The sequence below is a fragment of the Amaranthus tricolor genome, chromosome 5, assembly GCF_026212465.1.
Source record: "Amaranthus tricolor cultivar Red isolate AtriRed21 chromosome 5, ASM2621246v1, whole genome shotgun sequence".
NCBI lineage: Eukaryota > Viridiplantae > Streptophyta > Magnoliopsida > Caryophyllales > Amaranthaceae > Amaranthus > Amaranthus tricolor.
This window is the reverse complement of record NC_080051.1, coordinates 30,494,978-30,506,506: the sequence shown is the minus strand read 5'-3', so window position 1 is coordinate 30,506,506 and position 11,529 is coordinate 30,494,978. Positions and strand designations below refer to the sequence as shown.

The 11,529-nt window shown below is 32.6% G+C and overlaps 2 protein-coding genes across 2 annotated transcripts; both read left to right on the top strand.

Moving 5' to 3' along the window:
* Window positions 1–282: 282 nt before the first annotated feature.
* LOC130813863 (protein TIFY 5A-like) lies at window positions 283–2,007 on the top strand. Its single transcript, XM_057679763.1, has 3 exons — window positions 283–489; window positions 604–697; window positions 1,545–2,007. Exons 1-3 carry the CDS (start codon window positions 434–436, stop codon window positions 1,773–1,775), a joined length of 381 nt encoding a protein of 126 aa, XP_057535746.1. The 5' UTR covers window positions 283–433; the 3' UTR covers window positions 1,776–2,007.
* Window positions 2,008–7,642: 5,635 nt separating this feature from the next.
* On the top strand, window positions 7,643–11,250 carry LOC130813913 (polygalacturonase QRT3). The gene is made up of 3 exons (XM_057679821.1): window positions 7,643–7,808; window positions 8,201–8,431; window positions 9,821–11,250. Exons 1-3 carry the CDS (start codon window positions 7,653–7,655, stop codon window positions 10,889–10,891), a joined length of 1,458 nt encoding a protein of 485 aa, XP_057535804.1. The 5' UTR covers window positions 7,643–7,652; the 3' UTR covers window positions 10,892–11,250.
* Window positions 11,251–11,529: the final 279 nt, after the last annotated feature.

The window sequence follows — 11,529 nt, the reverse complement described above, 5'->3', positions numbered from 1 at the left end:
TAAGTAAAGAGAGGGACGAAATTAAAATAAAATAGCGGGTTTTGAAAGCATAATAGGACACGTGGAAATGAATTTGGCAAGTTGCGTTTAAGAAGAGTGAATTAAGTGTGGCCTAAAAAATACGTTTATCACGTGATTTCATTTTAAAGAAACTACAAACTAAGTCTAAGCCATCAACTTTATCATGTCGGGGCCCGCCGTAATTTAATCTTCCCGGCCCGGCCGCATGTTTTTATAGCGCCTGCTTTACCGCCTTCTTTTCATATATTTATATAAATCTTCATTTTTTCTTCTACCCTTTCATATTTCCATTTTTCAACATCACCCTTGTCTACTTCAATTTTTTTTATTGTTTTTCTTTCAAATTTCATCATTATTATTATAAAATCCTCACAAATAATTATCTGCATAATCAATTTTTTACAAAAATAAAATGGAATTCGATCTTGAGCTTGGCCTTCTACCATCTTCTGCGTCTCTGTCTACAACGTATGTATCTCTTATTTGTTAATTGATTATAATTTTTTTCAAATTGATTAATAAAATTAGGTGATTATTGATTTGATTTTTTAATTAATATTGTTGTGTGTTGATAATTAACAGGCAATCAAGTAATGGAGGAAAAAGTTCAAAGCAAGAACAAATGACTATTTTCTATAATGGAAGAATCTGTGTTTGCGATGTAACCCAAGATCAGGTATTTTATTAAGATTATCTTCTTTATTAATTTATTTTTACCTTTTTTTTAAAGTTTTTTTTACATGTTTAGATTTGGAATTATTTTAATTTTTCAATCTCAATGGTTAATAATGCTGTCAATGCAGTGTATAATAATCAATTTTTTAAAGAATATTCAAAAATGAAAATTCTGCATATAAATTTAAATTAATAGATTCCGCAAGTCCTATCTTTATATATCCCACTTAGAAAATTCAAATCAATAAAAAACTTAAGCCGATAATTCAAGCCTAATAATACATTAAATAAGTTATTATACATCTTTTTAAAAAACTCATTGAATTAGAAGAATAAATACAATATAAATATCTTTTAAATTTAACATAAAATATTTCACTTAGAGGAAATAAATAAAATTTAAACATGTGATTTAAGTTTCTCATGATACTATGTATTTGTCAAGAAACATCTAGAATTAATTGTTATAACTTTGCTATTAATTTCTGTTTAAGAAAAAACAAAGAGGACTTTGTAATGTGAAAAATGGGTAACAAATAATTGTTATAGTACATATAATGGGTCTTAACAATCAGCTTAAACTTTAGGTTAAGACTCCATGACACATTATATACTCTAACAAAAATCTAGTAAGCTAAGTATTACAAGGGCGAATCTAAAATATTAGTATAGTGTTGATAGAACATTATTAAACTAACTCAATTGTTTAGTGGATCTATTTAAACTATATATGTATGTATGTTATAGGGAATAGTTTTGATCAGATAATTTGAATCTTAAAGGGTAGGCTCAGACCTAAATTTTCCCTTGCTATACAGTTAATGAATGGTTTTATTATTTTTGTACAGGCAAGAAGTATAATATCTCTAGCAAGTAGGTATAAATCAACAGAAGGAATGATGTGTAGATCACAATATACAGGTGGAGATGATGCTAATCATTCCATCTCACAAACCTTACAATCTCAAAGATTATGTGCTCAAAATGGTACTCAATCTATGAAACGATCGTTGCGACAATTTCTCGAGAAAAGAAAGCACAGGGCCCAATCCACATTTCCTTACCATCGAACTCCTTAATTTCACTAATTAGTTGGAGAGCAAATATCACTTTCAGAAAAAAAATCATGAGTTTGATTTTCACCTAATTATTTTTTTTCTTCGGCCTATTCTGTAATCCAAAAAGTCCTACGCATAGATTAGTTTTTGAATTTTGGTCCATCCTCTTATTTTGCCTATCAAAAGGGTTTGTTAATTATGTAATGTTGATTACTATAGTCTTCTTTGGTTCATGTAAAGTTTAATTTTGCAATTCTTTTTTTACATTAGAGATTTAATACACAATTATAGTTTCATCATTAAGGGTCTCATGTTAATTTTTTTTTTCACCTTAAATTAAGGATGATCTATGCTTACTTATCATAATAGTTAACTCAAATTGCTTAGTCAAGGTTAAGAAAATATAACGTGTTTCAGCAAATATGCTTGTTACACATGTTCCGAAGGTACTACAATGGAACATATGAGTGCTCTACATCGCATTTAAATATATTTTGAGTGTTAAACAAAGTCACCAATCACTTCTTTTTTATCAATTTATTAGTTAAAAATTTACAATTAAGGGTGGTAAAATTCTACTCCTATCACCCCTCCCTATTAAGCTAAGTGTAAAAGCTTTAATTACTTGTCAACCTTTGTTAAATTTTGGAGCATTTCTAGTAGTATAAATAGGGTTCTCATCACTTGCATTTTCATCATCCTACCACAACATCTTTGAGTGGTAAAGCAAAAGTGAGAGCAATATTTTAGAGTGAATTATTGTAAGAGTAAAAGTGAGTTACTACAATATAGTAGTATATATATTGTAATCTTATATGTTTCTAGTGCTATTATTATTACTTTAAGCATTAGTTGTTCAATATCACTCTAAATTTTATTGTCCACGTTATTATTTTTTTATTCCTTCCACATAAATATACCCCGAAATTCTCTACATTGAGGAACTCTTATTTATTGTGATAATGTTGGTGTAATATACTTATCTTGAAATGTGTAAGTTTTGTCCATTTTGTGCGAAAGAAAGTTAAACTTGGTGATGTGCTAGTTTGTGTGCTCTTTCTCGCTATTAGATTGTCGATACCTTCACTATGGCCTTCGTCATACACTTTTAGATGACTACAAAGACAAAAAGTCATAAATTCAAATCTGATGACAAAATATTCTTCTGTTATTTGCACAAGTGTGTGTGAATTTGGAGAGGTATGTGCCTCCAAATTTGTGCTTCCATTACAAAAAGCCATCAAGGCATATATATACAAAGTACACAGCATGCACACTACACAGTTGGCACAATAACAAACTAAGCAAAATTAGAAAAAGACTTAAGGACCCTTGTTTATTTACAAAATAAGCATAGCTATCTGCATTACTCCCCCTCAAGATGAGAGTGGAGCAGTACTGCGAACTCCCATCTTAGACAACAAAAGAGCCTGCTAGTTGATTGGAAGAACCTTAGTAAAAACATCTACAAGTTGGCTGGAGGTGGGTATGTGTGAAGGAGTTATGACACCTGAGGTAACTTTTTCTCAGATGAAATGGCAGTCTACTTCGATGTGTTTGGTTCTTTCATGGAGAACTGGGTTGGTTGCTATGGATAGTGTTGCATGATTGTCACACTTGAGATCAGTGGAAGGCATATTCTTGAGCCCTAATTCCTTCAGCAGCTGATTAACCCACAGAACCTCACATGTGGTGAGAGCAATGGCTCTATATTCTGCTTCAGCTGAGAATCGAGCTACCACACATTGGCGTTTAGAATTCCATGATATGGGAGAGTCACCAAGAAGGATGCAAAAACCACAAGTGGAGCGTCTTGTAGATGGGCACCAGCCCAGTCACAATCACAATATGTTGTGAGGTGAGCAATGGACTTTGCAAGGAGTAGCCTTGGCCAGGAGACTTAGAGAGGTATCTGAGCACACCAAAGGCTACTTGGAGATGAGATGTAGTAGGTTGATTCATGAATGGGCTTAGGATATGGACAATGTATGAAATATCAGGCCTGATTATGGTGAGATATATCAATTTTCCAACCAGTCTTTGGAAGGTTTCTGGATGAGGTAAGGGGTCACTAGTTGTGGAGGTGAGTTTGAGGTGTGGTGCCAAGCGAAGGCGCAAGGACTTGGTCATGTGGAATTATTTCAACAGATCATTGACATATTTCTTTTGAGACAAAAATATGCCTTGAGAAGTACAAGCAACCTCAATGCCTAGGAAACTAGGAAAGGGAGCCCAAGTCTTTCATGTGAAATAGACTAGACAACCAAGCTTTGGTTTCTTGTATTAGGTGGATATTATTACCAGCAAGGATGGGATCATTCACATAGACCAAAAAAACAATGAAGCTTCGGCCAGCAAGTTTTTTGAACAAAGAATAATCAACCAAAAAAACAACCTTAAATGTTGTCAAGCTTCAACAACTGCTCCAGCTGTTGTGCACTTATGCTGGTCCCAATACTGCTTAATGATTGAACATCATAGTCTCCTTGTGCATTAGCAGCAGTCCTACTGCCTGCTCCATATTGCTGAATTTTTCCTCCTCTATTATAGTTCACTCTACCACCCTTATTACTGTATCTTCCTCCTTGATCTCTACTTCTAATATCACTAATATTTCCACCATGATTTTTTTGTCTTGGATGCCATTTAGGATACCCCCCCACAGTCCAACAATGATCACTAGTATGACCTTTTACACCACATGCCTTGCACACTTCTACACCTTTGACTCTCTTCTTGCTGAATCATAGAGCACACTATCTCTACACTAGGAAGAGGAGTCATCATCAATATGTGACTTCTTTGAGCATTATAGGACCCAGTAAGAAACTGAAGCAACTTTTGCTCATCCCTCTGTTTACTCAACACATCTAAGAAATTTTGCATTTCTTCAGACACAGTAGATAACACTGGCCAAACATTTAATGAGTCTAATTCTTCCCATATGCCTTGCATATAAGTATAGTACTCATTCACACTCATGTTGTTTTTTTTTGCATCATACACATTTTTATTCAACTGATATTTTCTTGCTCCATTAGTTATCGAATACTTTCTCTCAAGATGTTTCCATATATCAAAAGCAGAAGTTAAATACATAATAGATTTTTTAATACTTTCACTTACTGATCCCAATATCCATGCTATCACCATGTCGTTGCAAGTGTTCCACATTTCTGCCCTGGCTTCATCATTGAAGATAAGGCTATTTCCATGGACCTTCTCCATTCTCTGTAATCAGTCACACCTTGCAGTTTTTCCACACTTACTGTAGCTGATCTATCAGAAGGATGAAGGTATAATGGGCTGTATTGATTTGGATTCTTTTTATTTTGCTTTTAATTCTCCGTCTCAGCCATTGTTATCCAGAGAATAGAAAGAAAGAAAAGAAAAGAGTGAAAGGAAGAGAAAGATCACGACAAACAGAAAGAAAGGAATGTGTGCAACAAAATTGCAGCAGTACAAGGTACTGGTTCAGCAGAATTTTGTGGATTGGTCGACCTCCTGCTTTGATAGCATGATGACATAATATTCTTTAGTTATTTGCACAAGTGTGTGTGAAATAGGAGAGGCACTTGCCTCCAAATTTGTGCTTCCATCACAGAAAGCCTTCAAGGTATATATACACAACATGCACACTACACAGCTGGCACAATAACATACTAAGCAAAATTAGAAAAAGACTTAAGGACCCTTGTTTATTTACAAAATAAGCATAGCTATCTGCATTAAAATTCTATTTACATCTCATTTTAAGTGGAATATTCAGCGGGCAAAAAATAAAAGAACATGTGTTTCGTTTATGTGGATGTCATTATTCTTCTAAGTGGTATGATAGAGGAGAGAAGCTCACCAAAAATGGAATGATGTACACAATTTACTTGGAAATCACATTTTCATTTAGCACCTCAAATGTACTTGTTCATTGCTTGTACTACCAAGAAATGGCGATGATTAATGGTTGACTATATTTCTTAAAGCTAGTCTCTTAAGAGACCGTCTCTTTGAGACACGTATATCAAGTACAGCCCATTAAAGATTAATATCTGCTTATTATATTCTTAATGCCTACTTACATTATCCTTAATGCTACTATATCTTTTATGCTTACTTTCAATATCTTAAATGTCTACTTATATTATTCTTAATGCCTACTTACAATATTTAAAAAAAAACTTTCTCTATTTTTTTTACTTGCATCCAAGGACAGTTTCACTCGCCCCAATGCTCTAATTTAATCGTTAATATCTCTAACCATATACATTGAAAAATTATAGAAACTGAAAATTAATAAAATTCACATTGAGACGATTCTAACAAGATCCCACATGACTATGTTTTAACTTATTGATTAACGACAATATGAAATTAAGCGACATTGAATGAATAGTGTCAAATTGTCCTTGGGTGCAACTAAATAAAAAAGGAGAAAGTATATAATGGGCCGACCAAATTTAAAATTCTCAAAAAACTCTCTCTCACAAGAATTTGCGTATTTCTTAAATCTTACGCTAGTCTGACATTGTTCTTATCTTTAGAATTTAATTTGGCAGGTTGGGTCTCCCTTCAACCCAAATCTTAATTGGTCTGAAATTCAATGTTATATTAATATACAACAAATCTTCTGTGAGACAATCACATATGTACGATCAGATTCAGCCCATAATTTTGAATTTTTTATTTTAAAGCTTAAATTGAACATTTTAGACGACCTTGAACTAGGCATTATAAATCTTGAATTTGACAAATTTTAAACCATTGGAATAGAGATTTTAAGTCTTAAAATGAATAACAATTGGAATAGGTAAGTAAAATATAAAAAGGTTGGAGTAAGGGTTTTAAGAGTGTCATTTTAAGTGGTGGAATGAGTGTTTTAATGATTAAAGTTGATTGCTAAAAATTTAAATTAAGTCTTTGTAAAAGGAAGATTGAGGCTTGGAGTAAGGTTTTTAAGTGTTAGATTTGACTTTTTAACTCTTGAAATGGGTTTTTTATGGCTTGAATTCGACAAGCCTAAAATTTTTTGGTCGCACGCATGAAGCCCCCATATACAAATTTTTGCGATTAAAATAACATTTAGAACTCGAATTCAAGCGGGTTAATTATACCTTGGATCAAGACCGGATTGGGCCAGTTGGCCTGCCAAGAATATTGTGTTATTGATTAAATGTCATAATCTATTTTATGGGTTGTGATTATGGACTTTCTTTCCTTTTTGATGTTTTTTTCTCAAAGGGTTGAAGGGAGGTAATGGATCAAGTTGTTCGCAGGGCAGACTTACAACTTGAGCCTCTTTCCTAGGATCTAAGATTAGGGAACCTATGAGTGTACTCTCTATGTATGACCATATCTAGCTCATGCACCCTACAGGCTCGATCGAGCAAGTTAGCCTTTTGGGCTTTAACTCTATTTCGTGTCTCAATAACTTCACGTTCATCGTAGCATAGTCCTAATAAATGAAAAAATCAGTTTTTTTTTTTTTTTTGAAGGGTATTTTATCATATATTATCATTTTTTTTTATTATCATGTTAGCAAAGTATGAACTCTACAAAATCATCTTAGCTAAAAATAAAGTATCAGATTGATGATTATGCAACAATTAAATGTAAACATTATAAATTAAATGCTCTCCTACTCAAAACTACCCACCACTAAATTATTCATTTAATAATTTGCCAATTGTTACCTACCCTTTTACTGCTCTTGGAAATAAGCACTTTAAAATTAAATCCTAATTCCTACGTCTTTGAAACAATTCCTCCCTCTTCTTAAATGCTTTAATTGGTTTTTCATTGGTCCACGTGTCTTCTTATTGATGGTTGAGAAGTCGAACCTCTTAATATAATATCAAGCTAGGGATCGGATCAAACGTTGGTACCATCAAAACTTTCACAATCATGAAGATTTTGTTGGGTTTTGTCTTCTTTTTCTTTCTGCTAAATATTGAATATTATGAGGCAATATCTTTTAATCATCATAAGAAAGTTGAGTTTTTTAAGAAAATTCAAGATAAGACATCTACAAATCCAAAGTTAGGATCACTACTCAAAACAGTAAGTGAATTACCAACCTTCAATTGTTTTTTTTCTTTTGGATGGTCATGTATTTTCTCATTTGTTTATGCGTTTGATCAGCATTGTATATTATACACAATAGGATTTTGCTATAAGAAGTCGACGTGACAAAAAGACCCAAAAAAAAGTTTTAAACTAACAATTTACATTCTAGAATATATTATTATATACTCTACGTACCGTTAGAAACTCTTAGTATAATATCAGTGGTATTTGCTCTAACTGAAATAAGATTTTTCATTTTTTTTCATCTAAATTCATTACATAATTAATTTATTATTATTAGCCAATTAAAAAGTTATTAAGTATTGTATATATTTGTTCCCTGTTGTATTTGAAGATGATTAAGCTAGGGATAATATATTGTATAGGAAGGAAGAGGAAGAGTGTATTATCCGGAAGAGTACGGGGCAGACCCAAGTGGAACACAAGACAGCAGTGAGGCTTTTATGAAGACAATTTCAGATGCATTCCAAGTGCAAAAAGGACTTCAAATGTTGCCTGGTGTTAATGATTTGGGTGGTGTTGTCATTCATTTGCAAGGTGGTCATTATCTTATCACCAAACCTCTTCCTTTTCCCACTCTTTCTGCCAATCTTGTGGTAATTATTTTTTTCTTCTCTTTATGTTCCTCCTAAGTCCTAATTTCAAGTATATACTATGTCTCTTTGAAATTATTATTGCCACTATGAGGGAGCATAATGTCATTTTCAGTAATAAAATTAATTAAAGGCAACAAGTTTTGTATGAGACAGTCTTATCATGAGACGTGTTTATATAATTAGATAATTTTTCTAATTAATTAATTTAAAATTGTAATCAATCACTTTAAAGTTATAAGAGAGCACTTCGAGGTTGTAAATATATATTAGATCAACCTAATAGAAAAGGTTTCACGATAAAACCGTTGTTGGAATTATAGGCCTCTTCAAGTTCTTCTCAAAATCTTCATATGACTACAATTAACACACATTGATTATTTATAACATTTGTATATGAGAAATATGTTTGAGTTGTGTTTAACATGTGTTTGATATGGAAAGGTATAGTGTAACACGAACTTATCGTTGCATTAAGAAAGTTATTTCCCAACTATCCCAAGTGTAAATAGAAGGGACTTTCCCAAGGTTAACATACCCACCAATAGCTATGCACACTCATTAGTCATTACTAGAGGTGCGTAGCAAATACCACTCTTGCACAAGTGAATAACAATAGAGATGAGAAATTAAGAATTATGTGTTTACAAATGAATGAAACTATCATCTAGTTATAGGGATTTTCTAACAACTCTTTTTCAACCTTCATAAAGCATGGTCAAATAATATAAAGTTTTTGTATTAAGATTAATTCACACCAACACCATGAATGACAAAAGTGTTGTTAGAGAAATTAAATAGCTCTATGAATGAAAAAATAGTTGTTGGAGAAGGCTTTAAATGACCATTTATCCAATAATCGTCTCATTTAAGAATTTGTCAATTAAAAGGATAGAGAGGGTACAATATAATCAGCTATGCTTACATACGTTTTCACATGAGAAAGTATATAACAAATGAATTGAATTTTGATAATGGTTCTTGATGGTAGTTGGTAATAGCAACATTCATCTCTCGGTCCCTGGGTGGTTTAGTCATATGAGGAAAGCTATATCACGGATCACCCACTCATTATTGTATAATTTTGTCACTTTTTAATTATGCACCCGTTAGATACTTAGATAAAAAGTGTTGAATTATTGAATAATCTAATTCAATTAGAAATTTAACTTGATCGTAAAAGCGCTCATCTAATAATAAAAGTTTAATTTGATTATGAGTTTATGAAAGCTTTAGAAATACGTTATATTTATATACTCATACTCCTTCACATGAAAGTCTTTTAAACTAAAAATATTTAGTATTCGTTAAAATTTAAATAACTTTGATTTCTAATATAAATTCCATAAATCAACTTGTAAAATTCCATTGATATACCATATAAATCAACAGGTACAAGGAGGAACACTAAGAGCATCAAACACATTTCCGATAAATCGTTACCTAATAGAACTATCTTCCCAACCACCTAAAACCATCCTTACAAACTCCTCAGCCACAACCAAACACACCTTAAACCAAATCAATGGAATCCAATTCCAAGACATAACCTTTCGTGACATACTCTTTGACTCCACCTTCCGAGGTGGAGGTCTACTCATCGTTAACTCGGCCCGAATCCGAGTCACTAACTGTTACTTCCTCCACTTCTCAACCCAAGGAATCCTCGTCAATGGCGGCCATGAAACCTTCATTTCTAACACCTTTCTTGGACAACACGAAACCATTGGCGGCGATCCGGGTGAAAGACAATTCAGTGGGACCGCCATTGATCTTGGAAGTAATGATAATGCCATTACAGATGTTGTAGTTTTTTCATCTCAAATTGGGATTTCTCTTAGAGGTCAAGCAAATATGGTAACGGGTGCCCATTTATATAATAAGGCATCCGGGTTTGGTGGTATTGGAATATGGGTCAAACTTCCGGGTCTTTCACAAACAAGGATAGATAATTGTTATTTGGATTATACCTCCATTGTTATGGAAGATCCTGTTCAAGTTCATGTCACTAATGGGTTCTTTTTAGGGGATGGAAATGTGGTAATTAAAGCAATTAACGGTAGAATTTCAGGGTTAAATATCATTAACAATATGTTTAGTGGTGATCCTAATATTAAGAAACCTATTGTTGAATTACAAGGAGAGTTTAAGGAGATTGATCAGGTGGTGGTTGACTTTAATAATGTGATGGGGATGGAATTAAAATCAACTGTGGGTAGGTTGACTTTAAAGGGAAGTCAAACTACAAAGTGGGTTGTTGACTTTTCAAAAGTGTTGCTTTTTTCTAATAGAATAGCTCATTTTGAGTATTCTATTTATAGTTTTCACGAAGGAGTGTTTTTTGTGCATGGAGTTACAAATGTGTCTAATAATGTTGTTACTGTTGGGACTGATAAGGCTATTGATGGTGTGGTGTCTGTGTTAGTTGACCAGTATAATGTTGTAGGAGAAGACTTTATTTAGTTGAGAAGTGTACTTTTAGTTGTATGCGTTTATTATAAGGGTACATGGCAAATTAATTTATTGATTATCTTTAGCTTATTTTGATATAAATAGGGTGTTGAGTGGTCAAACCAGTTTATGTTAGTGTTTGGTGAATTAGTTGGTTAAAATAGCTTATTGATATGAATAAGCTATTTTTAAACAAGCTCCTCATAGCAGCGGGTTCAAAATCAGCAAGTTAAACCAGTTAATAAAATCAATTGGTCAAATCAGCCACTATAATCAGCTATCAGCTACTAGTTATCAGCCGTTTGCCAAAAACCTTCATAATCTATAAAGATTAATTACTCAATCAGCATTGTATAATGAAACAGTTTAACTAAGGGTAATATTAATTATAAATTCAAAAAAAAAAGGATAATATCAATTATATATAGTTGAGAAATGGAGCTTTAATGTTCTAATTTGCAGGTCTTATTTAAGTTGAGGTCTCACAGTCTATAACATTCTGATCTTTTTAGATATATCATCCAATCCTTTTTATACCATGATCATAATTTCTGTCATGGGATGTTTAGGAACAAAAATTTCATTTTAAATTATGGATTTCAATTATGAAATCATGAATGAAAAATTTTAAAATGACAAGGTTTAGGTAG

Excerpts from the sequence above, each read along its gene's own strand:
- LOC130813863 (XM_057679763.1), top strand. The coding sequence starts at position 434 with ATGGAATTCGATCTTGAGCTTGGCCTTCTACCATCTTCTGCGTCTCTG. Across the intron at positions 490-603 it reads TCTGCGTCTCTGTCTACAAC|GCAATCAAGTAATGGAGGAA; the intron begins GTATGTATCTCT and ends GATAATTAACAG. Across the intron at positions 698-1,544 it reads GCGATGTAACCCAAGATCAG|GCAAGAAGTATAATATCTCT; the intron begins GTATTTTATTAA and ends ATTTTTGTACAG.
- LOC130813913 (XM_057679821.1), top strand. The coding sequence starts at position 7,653 with ATGAAGATTTTGTTGGGTTTTGTCTTCTTTTTCTTTCTGCTAAATATT. Across the intron at positions 7,809-8,200 it reads TAGGATCACTACTCAAAACA|GAAGGAAGAGGAAGAGTGTA; the intron begins GTAAGTGAATTA and ends TATATTGTATAG. Across the intron at positions 8,432-9,820 it reads CTCTTTCTGCCAATCTTGTG|GTACAAGGAGGAACACTAAG; the intron begins GTAATTATTTTT and ends ATAAATCAACAG.